Source organism: Glycine max, chromosome 12 (assembly GCF_000004515.6).
Source record: "Glycine max cultivar Williams 82 chromosome 12, Glycine_max_v4.0, whole genome shotgun sequence".
NCBI lineage: Eukaryota > Viridiplantae > Streptophyta > Magnoliopsida > Fabales > Fabaceae > Glycine > Glycine max.
In genome coordinates, this window is record NC_038248.2 from 12,818,414 (window position 1) to 12,837,669 (window position 19,256).

Genomic DNA, 19,256 nt, shown 5'->3' on the forward strand with positions numbered 1-19,256 from the left:
AATGACATCCTTTTCTATTTCTATTTTCATTTTTATGGAGGTTATTATTGTGATGTGTGTATATAAAAATATATTTAAATGTTTATTAACATATCTACTAAAATAAATTTATTGAAATTTAAACTAAATAATTAATAATATATTTAAAATTTAAAATAATATTAAAAAATACTCATATAAAATATAAAAAATAAATTTAATACCCTTAAAAGACATTTGACACAAAGCTAGTTTAAATTAAGGTAAAGTGTAGTAGAAGGTATGAGAGGCACATGAGACCTATCTTATTTCTTGTCTATTTCTCTCCTTCTCCACTCTACCAAAAATATGATAAGTTATGGTGATTTTTCTTCCTCAAAGTCAATTAACCCACGTAAGTATTATCCAATATCCATGTTACACTATCCAAAAATTATTCTCAGAAAGGACTTTTGTTTTCTTTTTTCAAAAGCGGTAAGATTATAAAAAAATATATTTGTAAAAATCGAAGATAAGTACGAGAAAGATTATAATAACTCTCATGTTTAATTAAGTAAGTTAAATCCCTTGTTGGTAAGATTATAATATAATATTAGGTGAAAATAATTTCTTAAAATTGACATATTAATTAATTAGATTTTTCTTATCCATGTTCCTCGTTGTTAAAAACGGGTGTGTTTTGTGTTTATGACTGAGTTTTATTACTGTATAGTCAGAGATTCTACAACCATTTGCATTTACTAATCGATAGAATATAGAAGGTTAGAAGTGTAATAGTGAAGCATTTAAGTTTTGCTAACAAAATATCATAACTACAAGCCAAAATAGGCGAATATTTCGTGGGGTTAGAAAACCACCGTACCATTGTGATATAAATGAAATAGTACCTTTTTCTCATGTCGTTGGCTAGTTAGCATGGAATTTAAATTCTATTCTTCAATGCTGATTGATCATATTCGACTGTTCACGGTTTACTCAAGACGGCAAAAATATCCAATTCATTGATGTCAATGATGTGAACCTCGAAACAACTTGTGAATCTACGTTTTTCAACGTCACTTTCGTTTTGCAAAATTAATTTTAACTCAAATTAAATTTAAAATAAAGTAATTTATGCTAGAAAATTGTTTAAAAAATAAAGAAACAACTTGTGACCACATTATTAACTAAAATTTGTTAAAATTACAATTCTTTTTTATCTCACTTATTTTTTTAATAATGATCACTTATAGTTTAATAGTTTTTAATTTCTCAATTTTCTTTATCCTTGTTTGAGGCACAAAACTTATGAGATTCCACGCATTTCGACGGTTTGGGAGCAGTGAATTAGGAACATAATATTTGAATATTGCACAATATTTTTATAATCAGACCAATTATTAGATCGGTAAAAGTACTAGTTCAAGGGTAAATGATTTATTCTAGATCGAATCGATTTTGATAAAATATTTTTTTAGTATTTTAATATAATATTTTAGTAATATTGAAAAAAATAACATAATATGCATAAATTAATAGTAATAAAAATGTAAATTTCATTTAAAGATCTCATAAGTTATAATTTTTTTAAAATCGAAATGATATCTTTTTGAAAGTTTTGTTTTGGGTAAAAAAAAAGTTTTAAGCAAAATCGATTAAATCCCTTAACCCTTTTCAACCGATTTAAATGTTTTAAGCTAATTTAAGAACACATCAATTTTTTGAAATCATTGGATTGGCCAACCCAGTCTAGATTTTAAAACCATGATATTTCTATGGATCCCACGGCACACTGAAGAGACTTGTTAGGTGCATCCAACACTATTGTTGGTGCATCCAACATATTTTAAAAATGACAATAATGCCCCTCATTGTTTTTCTTTAAATTAACACCAGTATTGTTGTGTTCGTTTTGTGTTGAATGCTTGATTTTTGTTATTGTGGTCTGGTTTCTCTCGTTGGTGGTCGTTTTGTAAGTGTTGAGAGAGGTAGCGGTTCGATGGAGGTGAAAGTGTTACCAGTGATGGTTTTATTTCGGCGGAGGTACACATTTTCTGACGTTTTTGGGTAACTGGTGTTCTAGTAGATCTGTTATTTTTAAGATACAGATGAACTAAATTCATAAGTTGTATACGAATGAAGTACATCCGTAAGACAAAATTACAACATACAAATATAGTTCATTCGTATAAAGAATACAGATGTAGTTCATCTGTAAGCTTTATACGGATGTACTTCATCCTATGTTATATTTTGAACCTTACGGATGAAGTACATCCGTATAAAGCATATGGATGTAGTACACCTGTATAAAGCATATAGATGTAGTACATCCATATGCTTTATACGGATGAACTTCATCCATAAATTTTTGTTTTTTTTAGATTTATTTTTAAATTGTGAATAATTTATATTTGTTTTAATTATTAATATGTTATATTTTTTATTGCTTATATTTATGAAATTATGAATTGTTTATTTATTTCAAATTGTATATAGTGTAAGTAAAAAATTAAATTATTTAGGTACAAAAATTGTATTTATTTGAAGTAGTAATATGTTAAATTAGTTGTTAGTTATAGATTTTGATATTTTATTTTGTAGTCCCTATAGTGAATTTTTTTTTTTGTTAATTAGGAATTATTAAATTATTACATGTTAAATATAGTATAAGTAAAAAATGATATTATTTAGGTGCAAAACTTGTATTTATTTGAAGTATTCTTATGTTAAATTAGTTGTTCCCTAAAGTTTTATTTAGTTTTTTTTTGTAGTCCTTATTGTGTAGTTTTTTTTGTAACAAAATGACTTGTGTATGATGTATAAATTTTTGATTTGTTGTTAAGATAGACGAAGATCAATGCATGTATAATAATATAATGTCTGAAGAAGTTGATATGGATTATGAAAATGAACAAGAATGTGGTGTGAATGAACCACATGTTGATTGTTCAGATGCTTTTAATACTTCTTAGGTAATAATGTTCATTATTTTGAGTCATATGATTGAATGTATGTGTTGTAGAAAACATAAATTGTCTGGGTTGTGTTGTAGGTCTTTGTTACCCGAGATGATGTTTTGCAGTGGGCTCGATCGGTTGCTCATGAAAACGAATTTGTTGTAGTCATTATGATGTCTGACACACATACTGGTAGTAGAGAAAGAAGTTCATTTGTGTTAATTGGTTGTGAAAGGGGTGGTCAGTATAAATATAGGAAGAAAGAATTTGTTAGAAGAGCACTAGGAGTAGAAAATGTGGTTGTCCCTTCAAGCTTCATGGGAAACTAGTGATTGGAGGGCAAGGTTGGATGGTTAAGTTGATTTGTGGGATTCATAATCATGAATTGGCGAAATCATTAGTTGGTCATCCATACGTTGGGCGATTGACTAAGGATGAGAAGACAATTATTGCTGATATGACAAAGTCAATGGTGAAACCAAGAAACATCCTGCTAACATTGAAGGAACACAATGTCAATAGTTGTACAACAATAAAACAAATATACAATGCAAGAAGTGCATACCGTTCTTCCATTAGAGGAAGTGATACTGAAATACAACATCTAATAAAACTTCTTGAACGGAATCAATATATTCATTGACATAAATTAAAGGATGAAGTAGTGGTACGTGATCTTTTTTGGTGTCACCCTGATGTAGTGAAGTTATGCAATGCATGTCATTTGGTGTTTTTTATAGACAGTACCCTACAAAATTAACAGGTACAGACTCTCACTACTTGACTTTGTTGGGGTAACACCAACGGAGATGACATTCTCTATTGGGTTTGTATATCTGGAGGGTGAACGTGTTAATAATGTTGTATGGGCTTTGAAACGGTTTCGAGGTCTATTTTTAAGACATGATAGCCTCCCTGTAATTATTGTAACTGACAGAGACCTAGCATTGATGAATGCAGTGGAAATTGTGTTCCCCGAGTGTACAAACTTGTTGTGCAGGTTTCACATTGACAAGAATGTCAAGGCCAAATACAAATCCCTAATTGGTCAAAAAAATGCTTGGGAGTATGTCATGGATGTCTGGGGTAGTCTGGTTGATTGTCCTTTTGAACAATAGTTCCATGAGTGCCTTCAGAAGTTTGAAATGGCTTGTTCACCTTGACTAATGTTCGTTGACTATGTTAAGGTAACATGGATAATCCCACACAAGGAAAAATTTGTTACAGCCTGGATGAATAAGGTGATGCACTTAGGCAACACAACAACAAACAGGTATTAAAATGTTCAAGTTTTTCTAGTAAGGTTTATGAATTCATGGAATTTAATTATTGTATCTGTTTATTGTTTTTTGTGTGTTTCACATGTAGGGTTGAATCTGCTCATTGAGCTTTAAAAAGAGTATTACATAATAGTCTTGGAGACCTGTATAGTGTTTGGGATGCCATGAACAACATGATCACGCTACAACACTCAAATTAAAGCATCATTTGAAACAAGTACACATGTGGTTGGACATGTATTTAAAAAAACCTTATACAAGAAGCTTCTTGGAATGGTTTCAAGGTATGCTTTAAATGAGATTGTTGCTGAGTTTGAGCATGTGCATTATGCTGGCAAGAATCCTTCTTCTTGTGATTGTGTTATGAGAACCACACACGGTCTTCCTTGTGCATGTGAGCTATGTAGGTATGTTGTTGGCAGCATCCCTCTAGATTCAATACATATGTTTTGGAGGAGACTTAGTTTTTCAGACCAAGGGTTATGTGAGGCCGAAGTCACCATCAAGGAAGAGATCGAGACCATATCTAAAATATTTGAGGAACTTGATGTTTATGGTAAAGTTACTCTCAAGAATAAACTTCGAGAAATTGCATACCCTGATCAAAACTCTATGTGTCCTCCTCCGTCAAAGGTCAACACTAAAGGTGCACCAAAGAAACCGATGAATAGAAACCAAAGATCAACAAAGCGTGACCCATCTTACTAGAAGTATGTTGATGTTTTTCATTCTGTTCAAAGTAGCAACTCTTCAGTGAAGCATAGTACATCATCTTCTAACCAGCCAAAGCCAACAAGGATCATCCCGATGTTGGATCAATTTGAGCCATTTATACAGGGTTTCATTGACAACATTGTGGATGTGAAAGCGGACGGTAATTGAAGATATCGGTCCATTGCCGCTTTATTAGGTATGGGCGAAGATTCTTGGTCGTTGGTGCGCAACCAATTGGTTAAAGAACTTGGCAAATGGTCGGATGACTATATCAACCTCTTCGGTGGCACAGACAGATTTGATGAATTAAGGCGGTCCCTACTTGTTGATGGGTTTTCCAAGGTATGTTTGTTTAGGTTTTCTTTTTTAAGAACTAACTTTAAATAACTTTGATGTGTATATTTGTTTGATTCAGGTTAGTGTGGATACGTGGATGGATATAACGGAGATGGGATATGTCATTGCATCAAGGTATAATGTAATCCTTGTATCATTGTCCCGACAACAAAGCATGACATTTTTTCCTCTTAGAAGTCAACCACCAACAGATTCTTCTATGCACCGCATTATATGTGTCGATCATGTGTTTGGAAATCATTTTGTTTAGGTACATTGAAGATAGTTAGTCTTATTTTTAAATTTATGCAATCATTTGTGTTCATTTGAGTTAATAATGTTTGTTCACGTACAACAGGTTTATTTGAAAGACCGTTGTCCTTTATCGCCTCTAGCATTGTTATGGTCTAGGAATTCTCATCCTCAGGCAAAGCAGTGGTCAGCTCCATATATTAGTAGAATGCAGAAGTACATAAGCTTCATGATGTTCAAAAGAGACTATGTCGACATAAATGAAGACTGAACATGCATGGTTGTTATGGACTTTGACATGTGTTTATCTAATTTTATTAATTATGTGATAAAATTTGTTGTGGAGGGCCTAATATTGTACAATTGATTGACATTGAAAATCATTTTTGTGATTTGTTAATAAAATAGTTCATGGTTCGTATGATAACAAAGAAATGGCTTCATCCACTCAGGCTCAGCGAACAACACCAACCTCTGCCTCTGCCTCTATATTGTTGTCTTGTTTGATTCGTTGAAGTTATTGATTGCTATTTAGTTAAATATGACTTTCGATCACGTATGTATGATACATCGTTGTCATAATTGATAACACATTGTCAAATGCATGCGTATTAAAGTTTGAGCGTGACACGACATTGACAGACTTGACAACACATTCTGATGCACGATACAGCTTGACACCACATTGGTTTAGTTGGAAACACAAACACAAAGCATCTGCACGCGTCTCTATTCTTCTAAAAGTGAAGCAATATTAGTGAAAACCATCTATATATATGAGACACAACAACACTCTAAAAAATCACACATTCTCTCTCAACCCAATTTTTAGAACAAAGTATGACATTTTTGGGAGAAACTAGCAGTCAGACGATTGTGAACTCCACATTGGGTTTTATTTTTCCAAATGGATCGATTATTCACAATGATAGTGGTGTTTACTTTCAAACTTCCACTCCAGTACCCATTCAAGTACCTAACGCTTGTGATTTTGCAACGCTAAAAACCAGAATATACAATACCCTTAAGCTAAATGACAAACAATATCTGGATGAATCATACGGATGAACTTCTTTCGTATGACTCATACAATTGAAGTTCATCCGTATGACTCATACAGATGAAGTTTTCTTCATACGAATGAAGTGTTCTTCATATGAAAGAAGTTCATCCGTATGAACGTTACCAATTCAATCCTAAATACGGATGAATTACATCCATATGAACAACTACCTACGTCGTCTACCCTACATCTGTAAATCATCAAAAACCACCAAAGGAAATGGAGGAATAAGGAATAAACTTACCTCGACGGCGGAGCAGCAACAAAATGCACCAATGCAGGTCGTCAATGGCACCGAAAGCTCGAGAAGATGAAGCCTAGAGGAGAGCACCAGCGGAGAAGAAGAAGAAGCGTTCGCAGAAGAAGAAGAAGCATTCGCGGAAGAAGAAGAAAAAGCATTCGCGGAAAAAGAAGAAAAGGGTGTTGCTGGGTGGGCTTTTTCTTTTTAAAATTAGCCCAAGGACATTTTTGACCATTCAAGTAAAATGCTGGGTGCACCAGCAATAGTGTTGGGTGCACCTAACAACACCCCAGAGTGAATCACCTTTTAACCGATGAGAAAGCAATAAAAATTTGCATCGTTGACACAAAGCTACCGTGTTGTCTTCCGCTTGAAATTAAAGCCCAAAAAATCATCCACACAGATGCAAGGGATTAAAAGTATTTTCATCATAATTTTCTTTATTTTTTTTTTACATACCAAACCATTTTAATTCAAATATTTTTCATTCATTTTCACTTTATTTTTTTCTATAAAAAACCTTTATTTTTTTTCCTATTTCTCTTTTTTTTTTCTTTTCGCATCTACCTACTTTTCCTATCTATTTCTTCTCTCAACCAAATGCCCTAAAGGATGCGTATAGAGTAACATGATTCTGAATTTCTAACCTGGCTGCTATAGTTAATATTGAAATTTGGAAGTTGATTTATGTGACCAATGAATACATAACACAAACTATTGACACAAATGATTTTCATACAAAAGTCGAGAAAAAAACACAAATCAATAAAGAAATTCATTTTTGTTTTAGGGTTGATTTGATGGTGTTCAAATAGGAAAGAAAGGAATAAAAATTTTAAAAAATTTATGCAAGTCCCACCTCTTTATCTCTCTACTTTAAGTCATTTATTTTTTTTTTTTTTTTCCATCTCATTCCACTCAACCAAACACACCCTCAAGGAGACATTTTAGACTTGGAGAAAGGTGATTTTGACATATATCAAACCCATAGCATCAAGCCGACCACAAGGACTAGTAATTTTTTATTTTTGAGACAACGCAAAGATTGCTTTAGGAAATGTCAAAGTAAACCATTAACTCGTGCTCAAATGAAATGCCCTTTCAGAGTAGTTATAGTTTTAATCTTTTCACCAAACGTTTTTTGATATTACATCAAAATGAGCAACTTGTTCCATTGCTAATTATTAATCACTCTTTAGAAAATACAAAATTGAGTTGCCTTACCACTACCAAAGAATATTTCTTTCTGCTACTTGAATTATGGCAGAATTTGGTAAGAAAAAAATTGCTTGAAATGACTATATACCATACACTGATTAAATTAATTTTACAAAATTTAATCGAGGATAAACTCCTGGCTTTGTCCTCTTCATTCCTTTGGCCTTTTACTCATGGCTTTACGCTTGTTAACATCAAGGTATTTCTTCCTCAAACGGATGGATTTTGGAGTAACCTTCATGAGAACAAAAGAAAATGTACGAGAAATGCAACAGTGAGATCAATCAAGAAATATTATTGTGGCCAAACGAATATCAGCTATATAAGTCAGTTGTAAGTGCTATCAATGCAGCATATATCTATGTTAAAACTTAAAAGAATCAAAACAAGAAAATACAGATAAATTTTTATAGTGTTTTGGGAATGAGACTTTTTTTAGTGTATAGTGATCTCATTAAGATTCAAACTTATAATCGCATGTGTATTACTCCAATCCCCCACCACTAGGATTGGGAATAGGAATGGGATTGACGAGCACTGGGAAATGAAGCACCCGTAGGTCCTTTTTCATCAAAAGGTATCGGAAATATTTTGTACAATGATAATAAATTGCATGCAGAAACTTACCTCAATAAGCTCATCCGAAGCTACATACCCTATAGCTTCTTCAAGTGTCATCTGCAACCAAACCACCATCATTTGTAAGTAAATATGATACATGTTAAGTTAAGCCCAAGGACTATCACAATATTGCCGCTTTCCACTAGCTGTTTTTTAATTACGTACTAAATATTTCATACAGCCACAGTGATGCCAGGTCTAAAACATACAATTAGCTAGGTTTCCTTGAGAGATTTTGCCATAAATGCACGGTGGAATCCAAGAAACCAAAGGACAGAGTGCATTGAATATTGATGGTTTGATATTTCACCATTTGATATCACACTTCAAAATTATTCCATGCTTCATTAGTTTCCATATTTGAAAACCATGCGATGTGATAAAGAAAATTAAGAAAATATTTTCAGTGTTCAGTCAGTAAAATATTTAATTGAATTTTGAAGTGAGAAAGCAGTTGTAATATACTCATACAGAAATAAACCTGATATTTAAAAAAAATGGGTTAAATTACTCAGCTGGTCCATATGAACTATTTGAGAATTTTCAAGTAGGGTCCCTAAACTTTTTTTTAATTGGATCCTTGATCATGTAATTTTTTCTTTGATTCTGTCTGATTTTTAAAACCACCATAAATTGTCATTTTCTAATGGTTTTTAGTCGTCATAAACTAGTCCCAGTGAAATGCATAAAAAACAAAAAAATAAAACTAATCCCAGGGACCTACTATTTTAGTTTAGAGACCTACTTGAATATTCCCAAATATTTTAGAACCAATTGAATAATTTAACCTTAAAAATATTAGGGCATGTTAACTCATAACTAGGTCTAATCAAATGATGAATCATACAACTAATTGCTGAATAATCATATGCATGAATGCATAAAAATCATGAACCCTACTTGGTTATGTAGTTATAAGAATTCTCATTCTAAAACGAGGAAAATGTAAGAGCATAATTTTGTCGGATAAATACATACAAGGCGCGGGGGAGTCAGCTTCACATTATCATCTTTGGTAGCAGCACGGATATTTGTAAGTTCTTTAGCCCTCACAGGATTAACCTGAAATATCAGTCTTCGTCAGTGAGTCACCAACTTTGATATAACAATTTGATTCAAGCTAAGAATATTTCTTACATCAAGATCTGTATCCCGTGAATGTTCTCCAACTATCATTCCATCATACGCCTGGAAACCAAAAATCAATACAAGTATTATAGACAGCATAAGCTTATATATGTAATAGAAGCAAAAAAACTAGATGCACATCGTTAAGTTATTAAATTTAAGCCTCAATCCTGTCAAAGTGTTTCGCCACAATTTAGGAATAAAATACCCACGTGTTTTTGGGAAGAATAATCATCACTCGATTGATAGCAAAAAATTATCTTACAGTAAAATACTCAATTTATCTTCAGGAGTCCCAAACTCCCTAGACGAATAAAAGGCAATGAAGGAAAACTTTCAAACTAGATGGACTCGAGCCATTAATGCAATGTAGTGAATAAATATTATAATATCATATAATTCCTCATTCAGATAAATTATAACTAATATAAGCAAGAAAAACATGTGGACACAGTGCTTGCTGTCAGAAATTCATCTTGAATAAATGTGTACAATGAACTCATCATCAACCCATAGTAGGCAAAAGTGCAAAACAGTACGCAAAGAGGTAACAGAGACCTTTTTTTAGGGGAATAAGGTATTGAGGATCATTAAAAGAATGAAAATTGCAATGGAGACATGAGCAGCATATTATATTTGCTTTACAAGAACTTCAGATTAAAAGTGTTGAAGAACCAGAAGGGAGTCATTAGGTATAGTACATGAAAAAGAAATAGATGTGAAGTTCTAACCTCCATTCCAGGAGTTACAAAAAGAGTCCCTCGAGCTTCTAAGCTCATCAGTGCATGAGCTGTGATTGTACCAAAACCCATTGACACCTGTTCAATTAAGCAAACAGCATTCCACAAGAAATAGAACCACACTCAATACAAGTTTAATAATTTGAAACACAGAAGTATATCATGTGAGTAGGTAGTAACTCAGTGTAATTTAATTATTTTTAAACCCTTTTAAGTAAGAATAACAACCACCAAACATACCAGTACTCCTTTCCTGACATTGCCAAGAGGGCCTCGAAAATTTTCATATGCTGCAACATTACAATAAAATGCAATTATAAAAAATAAAATACTTAAAAAAGACATCAGACGATAAACTATGCTGCATTGCAAGAGGGAAAGGCTCAAACAAACTGTGGATGGTAAAATAAGAAACAACAAAGCCCTGCTAACATAAAATCTCATGGGGGCAATTAAACATGATTTGCAGAACATATAGCAAACAAATTGAAAATTGGCATATCATTACATGCCAGTTGGAAGAAAAAGATATTAATTTTAAGCAGAGAACACATACCATGGAAAGCACGATGCATGAATCCAGTTCCACGTGTGTCACTGCTGAACACGCTCCTGTACCCAACCAGCCCCCTGAACAAACAGCATTAAGGAAGTTACTAAATTCCTTGCATGCTTCATAAGATCAGATTTCACTAGAACCATAATGCCAAAGAAATTATATCTCTGGGATCCAACCACAGTACGGAAGCAACCAGAAATCTGGATTATGTATTAGTGAGTTATGCCTTCTGGATTCAATCACGCTACCAAAAGCTATTTTTGAGAGATATAAAAACTATATAAAAATTATAATTGAGTGTTAAACTGATGTCAATAAATTGAAAGGGCACTTAGAGATTATTCTCTTGTTTCTCTTTCTTGATTGTCTAGGAGAAAGGTTATTTTAGAAAGCCACTACCACTAGGATGGAAAGAGGTTATCATCACCCTCCAAAACAGGCAAAGGATAATAAGAAACAAATAACTTAATGCGATTTCTTCAAAAACATGCATCTATAGTATTCCCATTAAATAGTTATATATTTACCTATGATAATACAATATCAACATTAATAACATTTAAGTGCTGGGAGGGAAACAAATCAAAGAGATAAGTTCAATACAAGAGAAAGATAACCAAGCTAACCTTGATGGACAAGTCAAACACAATCTAGTTCGACCAACAGTTCCTGAGACAGGACCCATGTCTGTAACCTCTGCTCGTCTATGAGACAAGGCCTCCATTATCAAGCCAACATGCTCATCATTTACCTGGAATAGATCCATTATGATGTTAGAAGTCCAAACTCTTGAACAAGCATACTATGAAGGACAAGTGGAATTACCTCAATTGTAACTTCTTCTACGGGCTCAAGCTTCTGACCGTTTTCAGTTTTATACCTAATAAATCCATAGAAACGTTCAATAAACCAGTATAAAAAGAAAAAAAGAAAATGAAAAAGGTAAGTGAGCTCAAACTCAAAAAATGCATAATATATCATTTCAAAATCAGAAATATTGAACCACCAAACATTATAAAAAAATTTGCCAGATCAAACATTTTAAATGGGTAGACCTTTCAAGATCAATTAGACAAGAAAGTTTCATACAGAATGAATGCACATAATGCAAAAATAAATGACATGCCTTCGAAACCTATGCTCAGAGACACTGCTTATTGGATGTTATTCATGAACTTCTGCATTTGTTATTAGAATCATATAGTTTCAGGAGTCTTATTAATATGTTATGTTATCATTGTTATGTAGCAGACTTATACAAGACCTATAATAGTTTAGTGTTTTTGTAAATAGGAGTATTAGGTTAGTTTTTTTATCACATTAGACTTCTATGATTTCAAAGAAGTCTAATGTGATACTAGACTTCTATGACCAAGCACTCAAGTATTAAATTCTTGTAGTCTATATTTTTTACATATAAACTGAGTTCAGTATACGGTAAATGGACACGTGTATTGGTCATGACTCATTATTCAAGCCCAAAGAGCTCTTGCTAGAGGGAGCATGTTGGAGATACATAACCCAAGCCTCCACCAAATAGCTTAAGTTTTCTTGGGAGTTTAAAAATTCAAGCTTCCATTAAAACATGAAATAATGCATACAAAGTTTCCATTAAAACATTTCCTCAATATTTAAATAGCATGCCACATCCATATGTAGCACTAGGCAAGCAAAACCACATTGTGTAAAAACTGATAATGAGACAAAATATTTGGAGCCTTGTTCAGTCCTTGAAAACTCACATTACTTTGGGTGGTGAGACAGATAACTCAAACCCTTCACGTCTCATATTCTCAATTAAAATACCTGTTAATAAAGATGCCATAATCAGCTGTGTAAGCACAGCAAATCATGGGGTTTTTATATGCATATAATAACAGTGAGGATCATCAGATCATGCAATTTCAAAGAAACAGGAACAAACCCAGCTGTAGCTCTCCTCTTCCCTGAACTTCAAATGATTCTGATAAGCCTGGAAGCACATTTATGGCGAGGTTGGTTTCAGCTTCAGCCATCAATCGGTCACCAATTCTCCCCCCAGTCAACTACAAAAAGTTCAATATTAGTCTATTTACTCTATAAGATAACCAATAAGTAAAAACATAAAAAACTGTTTATGCAAAAACTAGAGAATGAACCTTCAAAGACAACAAAAGGGTAGTTCTGAACTGGGATTTGAGAAGCATACCCAACCCAATGTTTTTTACACAAGCAAATGAAGGAGGCAAAAGAAAGTAAAAGTAAAACAAAACAAACACCAATTACATGAGAGCCATCACGACCAGCCAATGGGGAGTCGTTTACACCAAAAGTCATGGAAATTGTAGGAGGGTCCAATTCAACTGTGGGCAAAGCAGACATAACCTGGGACATAAAAACATTTACCCCAGTTACATATCAAAGTAAATGCATAATTAAAACTTTGAATTTGTACAATTAGGTTAGGTTATCTAAGAGTACTTTTAATACAAATTAAGTATAAATAAATTTTATAAATATACTAATCAATTTATGTTTATCTATTTATTGGCTTAAAAATATTTTAAAAAGATGTAAAGGCCACAGCAAATGACCAAATGGAAATTTTCTACAAGTTAAATGGCCCTAAAAATAAGGAGCCAAGCCATATAAATGTAAAGATAAATTAAATACCTCCACAGTTGCAACTGTATGGCCTATTGCTGGACTTGACAGGCCAGCAATTGATATTATATCACCAGCTCCAGCACAATCAGTTAGAACCATGTTTGTACCCTTCTTTTTCATCAGTTTCACCACCTAAAAAATGAAAAACCATATAAAATTAGAGCTGCCAGTAGAAGGCCACAATATCTTAATCTCATAAGGCAATTACTAATTAACAAACTACACTAAGCACTTCAACATTTCAGTTCAGATAGGCATTTGTAGATAATTAGTATTTTCGGGAACTACTTATCATTTCCACTACAATATAACTAAATGATTGACGCGGGTATATCTTTAAGCATTGCCTAGGGCATAGAATACATAATCTGCAGAAGAACAAAAAATATATATATCCGCTTCACATGTTTAAAACTCACAGACCCTCTTCCAAAAACAGTTGATAAAGGACATGATTGATATCTAGACATGAAAATCATTAGCCTTTTCACAGACACTGTAACTGTAAATGTTGATATCAAAATAAGTGGCAGAGCTTGGTTGGAGCGGGGTGCAGCCATGGTCCCCCTAAATTTTTTTTCTTCCTTTAACAAGTATATGAATTTTTTATGTATGATACTATAAATAATTTTAAGTATATGTATTTAACATATTTGGCCCCCTCAACATATATTGGCAAGATCCGCCACCACTGATATCAATGATGGCTTTATGGTTGATTCCCCTGCTATTCTGGTACAATTCAATGTTAATAATGTTTGGATGAAATATTATACATAAAAGGGCTACTTGCTTATGCAAGTTACTCTAAACCAGTAATAAGGAACTAAGTATGACACAAGTAGCAATAAAAGACACCCTACTAAGAATAAATGAAAAAATTATTCACTAATGCTTAAAATATTGTTGATATTCATAAGTTCATTATGTCAAATATTCTAATCATGGATAACATAGACATAAACTTTTAAAATATATACCAAGACCATGTTCTAGGGAATACACCGAAGAAAGGGAAAAAGTAAGAGTGATGATTATAAGGTAAATTAATAAATTACACATCATGGGGGCATTTGGTAGGGGAGAAGTTATTTTCATACCCAGGAAACATGATTCCGGGGAAAGTTGATTCATGGGAATGTGTAAAATACGTTTGGTTAGTCTTAATATGTTTCCTGAGAATTAAAGATTCATGTAAAATACGTAACTAAAATTTTCCCTCCACTCGGGGTAAAATTGATTCCCGGGAAGCATAATTTCCTGGCAATCTTTTTTAATTAATTGCATACCAAACATGAGAATCATTTCCTGCTTTAAGATTCTTGGAAAAGTAAAAACTTTCTGTCAACCAAACACCCCCTAGCTGAAAAATTACCAAATCCATTTAGTGAGTGTTTGGTTCAGCAAAATCTCACTTTCCAATGCATGTTGAGCCCAATGCTCCTCTCACATTGGATTGGCGTTCAACGTGATGGAATGCCAAATAAAATACAGCCTTAGTTGTTATCATTTACCAACCATAGTACCAGTCTATCCATCTGCAATAAAGTTCATAGACCTACAAAGTACAAACCTTTCCATCTTCAATCTTTTCAGCCCCAGAATCTTTATTACGTAATCCATGAACCCTGTCACCAACACGAACAATCCCAGAGTATATGCGTCCGGTCAAAATTCGCCCAAGATAGAAATCTTTTTCCATCATTGAAACCTGATAAGCACTATTAAGCATGGTATTTCACTAATCCCAAGTATACATGCAAAAGAAGTACAAGGAAAAACCAATAATTCAAAGAGAATACAAGAGAAAGAAAATGAAACCAGAGCTTCCTAGAGCTATTATGATTTTAACTCGTGGGCTCCTACAATTGATTGTGACTTGTATTATTTGGATAAAGAAGTAAATTTTCCAAGTAATGAACAGGGACCACTAATAATGTACACAATAGTAAATAGAATTGAGTCATCTGAATCCTCAATAAAATTTGCATTTCATCAAAGGGAAAAGTGCATTGGAAACAAAAGAAAAGAAACACTGCATCAATAACAGAACTTGCCCACAAGGAAACTTCTCAGACAAGAGACATGTAATAATAAACTCATTGAAATTTTAAATACCAACCAGCATTTGGAAAGGTGCATCAATGCTTGCATTTGGTGGTGGAACATGTCTTACAACGGCATCAAGCAACTGTGACATATTTCTGGCATCAGCAGGAGGATCCTTGGTAAATGTGGTAGACGCCCATCCTTCTTTAGCAGAAGCATAAAGAACAGGAAAGTCTAGTTGCTCCTCTATACACACAAATAAAATAATAAAAAAATTTCAGATAATGGAGTTTACATTACAAAATAATCAAGCATAAATATAACTATCAGATATTTCAATTGCTGTACCAGTAGCACCAAGGTTGGCAAATAGATCAAACACCAGGCTCTCAACTTCATCACATGTCTCCTCACTAACTGTATAAAGAAATAAAAATTACATGAATTAGGTCCTAACTCACAACTACAAAAGTACCCAATCAATAGATGGAAATAAGAAATACCTAACCATCAACATAAATTTTATTGGCTTAATTGGTCTTCCTATTATCGTCATTTCTCAAATTTGGTCCCCCTCCCTCATTTTTTTCCTGAATTTGATCCTCCATTATTTAATTGTGCAATGTTTATTCATCCATTAACTTGACATTCAATATTTAACTGAAATGCTAACTAGTAACTATCACTCTAATGCACATTCACGTAAGCACATCCACATCAGCACTCTACTGCCACACCATCATTTCCGTTAAATTGAATGTCAAATTAATGGATGAATCAAAATTGCACGATTAAAATACCGGGAAACCAAATTCGCAGGAAAAAAAATGGGGGAACTAAATTCAAGAAATGATAATAGTAAAGAGACCAAAAGTACAATTAAGCCAATTCTATTTCATGTAATGGGCAGAGAATCATGTGATGACTACCTGCAGGACGGTCTACTTTGTTTAAAAGAAGAATAGGCCGCAACCCGTACTTCAAGGCCTTTGCAAGAACAAATTTCGTCTGTGCAAGTGGACCTTCACCAGCATCAACAACCAAAATCGCTCCCTCAACCATACCAACAACACGCTCAACCTACTCTTCAGCCAAACACAAAAGATGAGAAGAGTAGCCAGAAATCAATCACTACAACTAGTATACAGTTTCCATGAATTAATAATCACTTAATTACTTCAAAATCCACAACGACAAAACACAAAAAACAAAAGGCAAATTTTAACATTTTTTCAAATAAAAGAAAAACTTTCCAATTTGCAATCAAACATGTTATAGGGCCAGTTTAATAAACTTCTCTAGATGTACTTTTCAAAAAGCACTTGTAGGACAAGAAAATAAGAATAAATAAATGAAATGAACTTCTTCATAAGCTAAAATTAGCTTTATGCAGAAGCTAATTTGTAAAAGTTCTCTGATATAGTTTCTCTAAAAGATGATTTTTAACTTGTGCATAAGCTAATTTTAGCTCAGCTTATGGAAAAACACATTTTTTTTTTCTTCTCTTATTAGTTCCTGACTAATTGGAACAAATTTGATGAAAAACCTCACCTCACCACCAAAATCAGCGTGTCCGGGAGTATCAACCATGTTCAGCTCATTCTCCTTCCACGAAACAGACGTGACCTGAAAAATTCAAGCACCGTTAACGCTTTTGCATTCTCGAAGATCCGATTCGATTGAAAACGAACCGGAGACGGTGAAAAACTGGAAATTAGGGCAGGGACCTTGGAAGAGATGGTGATGCCGCGCTCGCGCTCGAGCGAGATGGAGTCCATGGCGCGCTCGTGGGGGAGGTCGGCGCCGCACTGGCGGAGGAGGCGGTCCATGAGGGTGGTCTTGCCGTGGTCGACATGGGCGATCACCGCCACATTTCGGAGGTGGCTGGGGTCGAGGGAGGAGGCGGTGGTGGCGGTGGTGGCGGCGGCGGGAGCGGCGGCGAAGGTGCGTGAGAAGAAGCGCGAGTGGGAAAACGGAGCAGAGGGAGACGAAGAAGAAGAGAAGGAGGAGGAGAAGGATTTCCTGGTGGAGGACCAGAGAGAACGAAGAATGGGACCCGCCATGATTTGGCTCTCAGCTAGCTACGATGATGTAGATGCAGCAACACCATGGAAAGGGTTTTAGCTTCTTCCCACTTCAACACAGGAACAATACTCGGAGGGTTTTAGCAAGTATGTATTATATTATTACATTAATCATATTAGTATTACTATATAATAAAAATCAGTTCTTATATAAAATGGATGGTTTGGTTATATTTTTAATCTTTTTAATTAAATAGTGTGATTTTAAATTCTCAGTTTTTTAGTTAATTGTGTTTCTCAGTTTTTAAAATAAAATAAATTGAATTTTGTCATTGATTTCTTTATTTAAAGTCTTTAAAGTATTGGTATTTTCTATTTAAAATAATTTTGAAATTCTAGAAGTTAAATTTTTTGTAAAACATCTACAATGACATGTTTGTTTAAAGTTTTTTTTTTAAAAAAAAAAGTGTGCCCTTTTCAGTAAAATAAGTCATTTATGTTTTTCTGATATATTTGCCTACACTTTTATTTTCCTTGTAAAAAAAGCATTTTATTACTTTTTTAAAAAAATAATTTCTAATGTGCTCTTTAACAAAATTAAGAGTGTGTTTTATCAGAGAATTTAAATTGTTTTAATCTAAAATTCATTATTTGAATGTATTTTTTTTTATGAAGAATTTAAATTTTTATAATTTTAAAGCAGAATTTTAAACAACTAAAAATGTGGAATTTTAATTTCCTTCTAAAAGGTGAGAAATTAAAATTTTCTTCTTGATAAAAGAACCTTCCAAAACATTCGTGTATCTCTTTTATAACCTTCATCCTTTCTTCCACCTGAAAGCTCCTGAAATCCTATTCTCGAACTTGCGACTCTTTCCTCACACCGATGATCCTCTTCTTCAAGAAATATTGTATGAGCTCACAGAGCATCGATTGAGTGCAAGCGTAGGAGAACATGTAGAACTGCACTCGTCAGTCAAAGGAGCGCTGACTATCACGCAGCGGATGTACTCACCGGCGCGGAGGGCCTAGGCCATGTCTTGTGTTGTTGTTGACTGAATGATGTGATCGGTGTGGTGGTGTATGTTATCGTGTCCCGGTTCCCTTGCAACTTCTCATGCCGCATCAATATTATTCTCTTTGGAAGCATACCAACCATATATTCTCTTCTCTTTGCATTCATTTTCTTTCTCCCTCACAATTTTAATTTTTTTATCTAAACACAAAATTTTGAAAATAAAAGAATTTCAATTGAAGTATTTGAAATTCTTAGAATTTAAAATTTCTCAGAATTTTAAATTCCCTCATCCAAACACACTCTAAAGGTTTTTCTTCTACACTCAACAAAAATTATCCTACACCCAACATAATTTTTAAAATTCCAACCTTATCCATGTTTATTACTTCTTCTTCTTCTTTGGTTCATTGTGTTTTTTCTCTTCATACATCATTCTCCGTTTTGGGTGA

At 33.5% G+C, this 19,256-nt stretch overlaps 1 protein-coding gene across 1 annotated transcript; it reads right to left on the minus strand.

The window, feature by feature from the left end:
• Positions 1 to 7,962: 7,962 nt before the first annotated feature.
• Positions 7,963 to 17,945, minus strand: LOC100782425 (50S ribosomal subunit assembly factor BipA). Its single transcript, XM_003539905.5, has 19 exons — positions 17,493 to 17,945; positions 17,317 to 17,391; positions 16,695 to 16,845; positions 16,114 to 16,182; positions 15,839 to 16,011; positions 15,290 to 15,427; positions 13,723 to 13,848; positions 13,336 to 13,434; positions 12,995 to 13,115; positions 12,813 to 12,876; positions 11,896 to 11,950; positions 11,697 to 11,821; positions 11,068 to 11,141; positions 10,752 to 10,801; positions 10,503 to 10,589; positions 9,781 to 9,831; positions 9,622 to 9,705; positions 8,650 to 8,700; positions 7,963 to 8,257 (listed from the first exon to the last, which is right to left on the minus strand). Exons 1-19 carry the CDS (start codon positions 17,826 to 17,828, stop codon positions 8,174 to 8,176), a joined length of 2,013 nt encoding a protein of 670 aa, XP_003539953.1. The 5' UTR covers positions 17,829 to 17,945; the 3' UTR covers positions 7,963 to 8,173.
• Positions 17,946 to 19,256: the final 1,311 nt, after the last annotated feature.

Excerpts from the sequence above, each read along its gene's own strand:
- LOC100782425 (XM_003539905.5), bottom strand. The coding sequence starts at position 17,828 with ATGGCGGGTCCCATTCTTCGTTCTCTCTGGTCCTCCACCAGGAAATCC. Across the intron at positions 10,590-10,751 it reads ATGTCAGGAAAGGAGTACTG|GTGTCAATGGGTTTTGGTAC; the intron begins GTATGTTTGGTG and ends TTAATTGAACAG. Across the intron at positions 8,701-9,621 it reads AGCTGACTCCCCCGCGCCTT|ATGACACTTGAAGAAGCTAT; the intron begins GTATGTATTTAT and ends GTTTGGTTGCAG.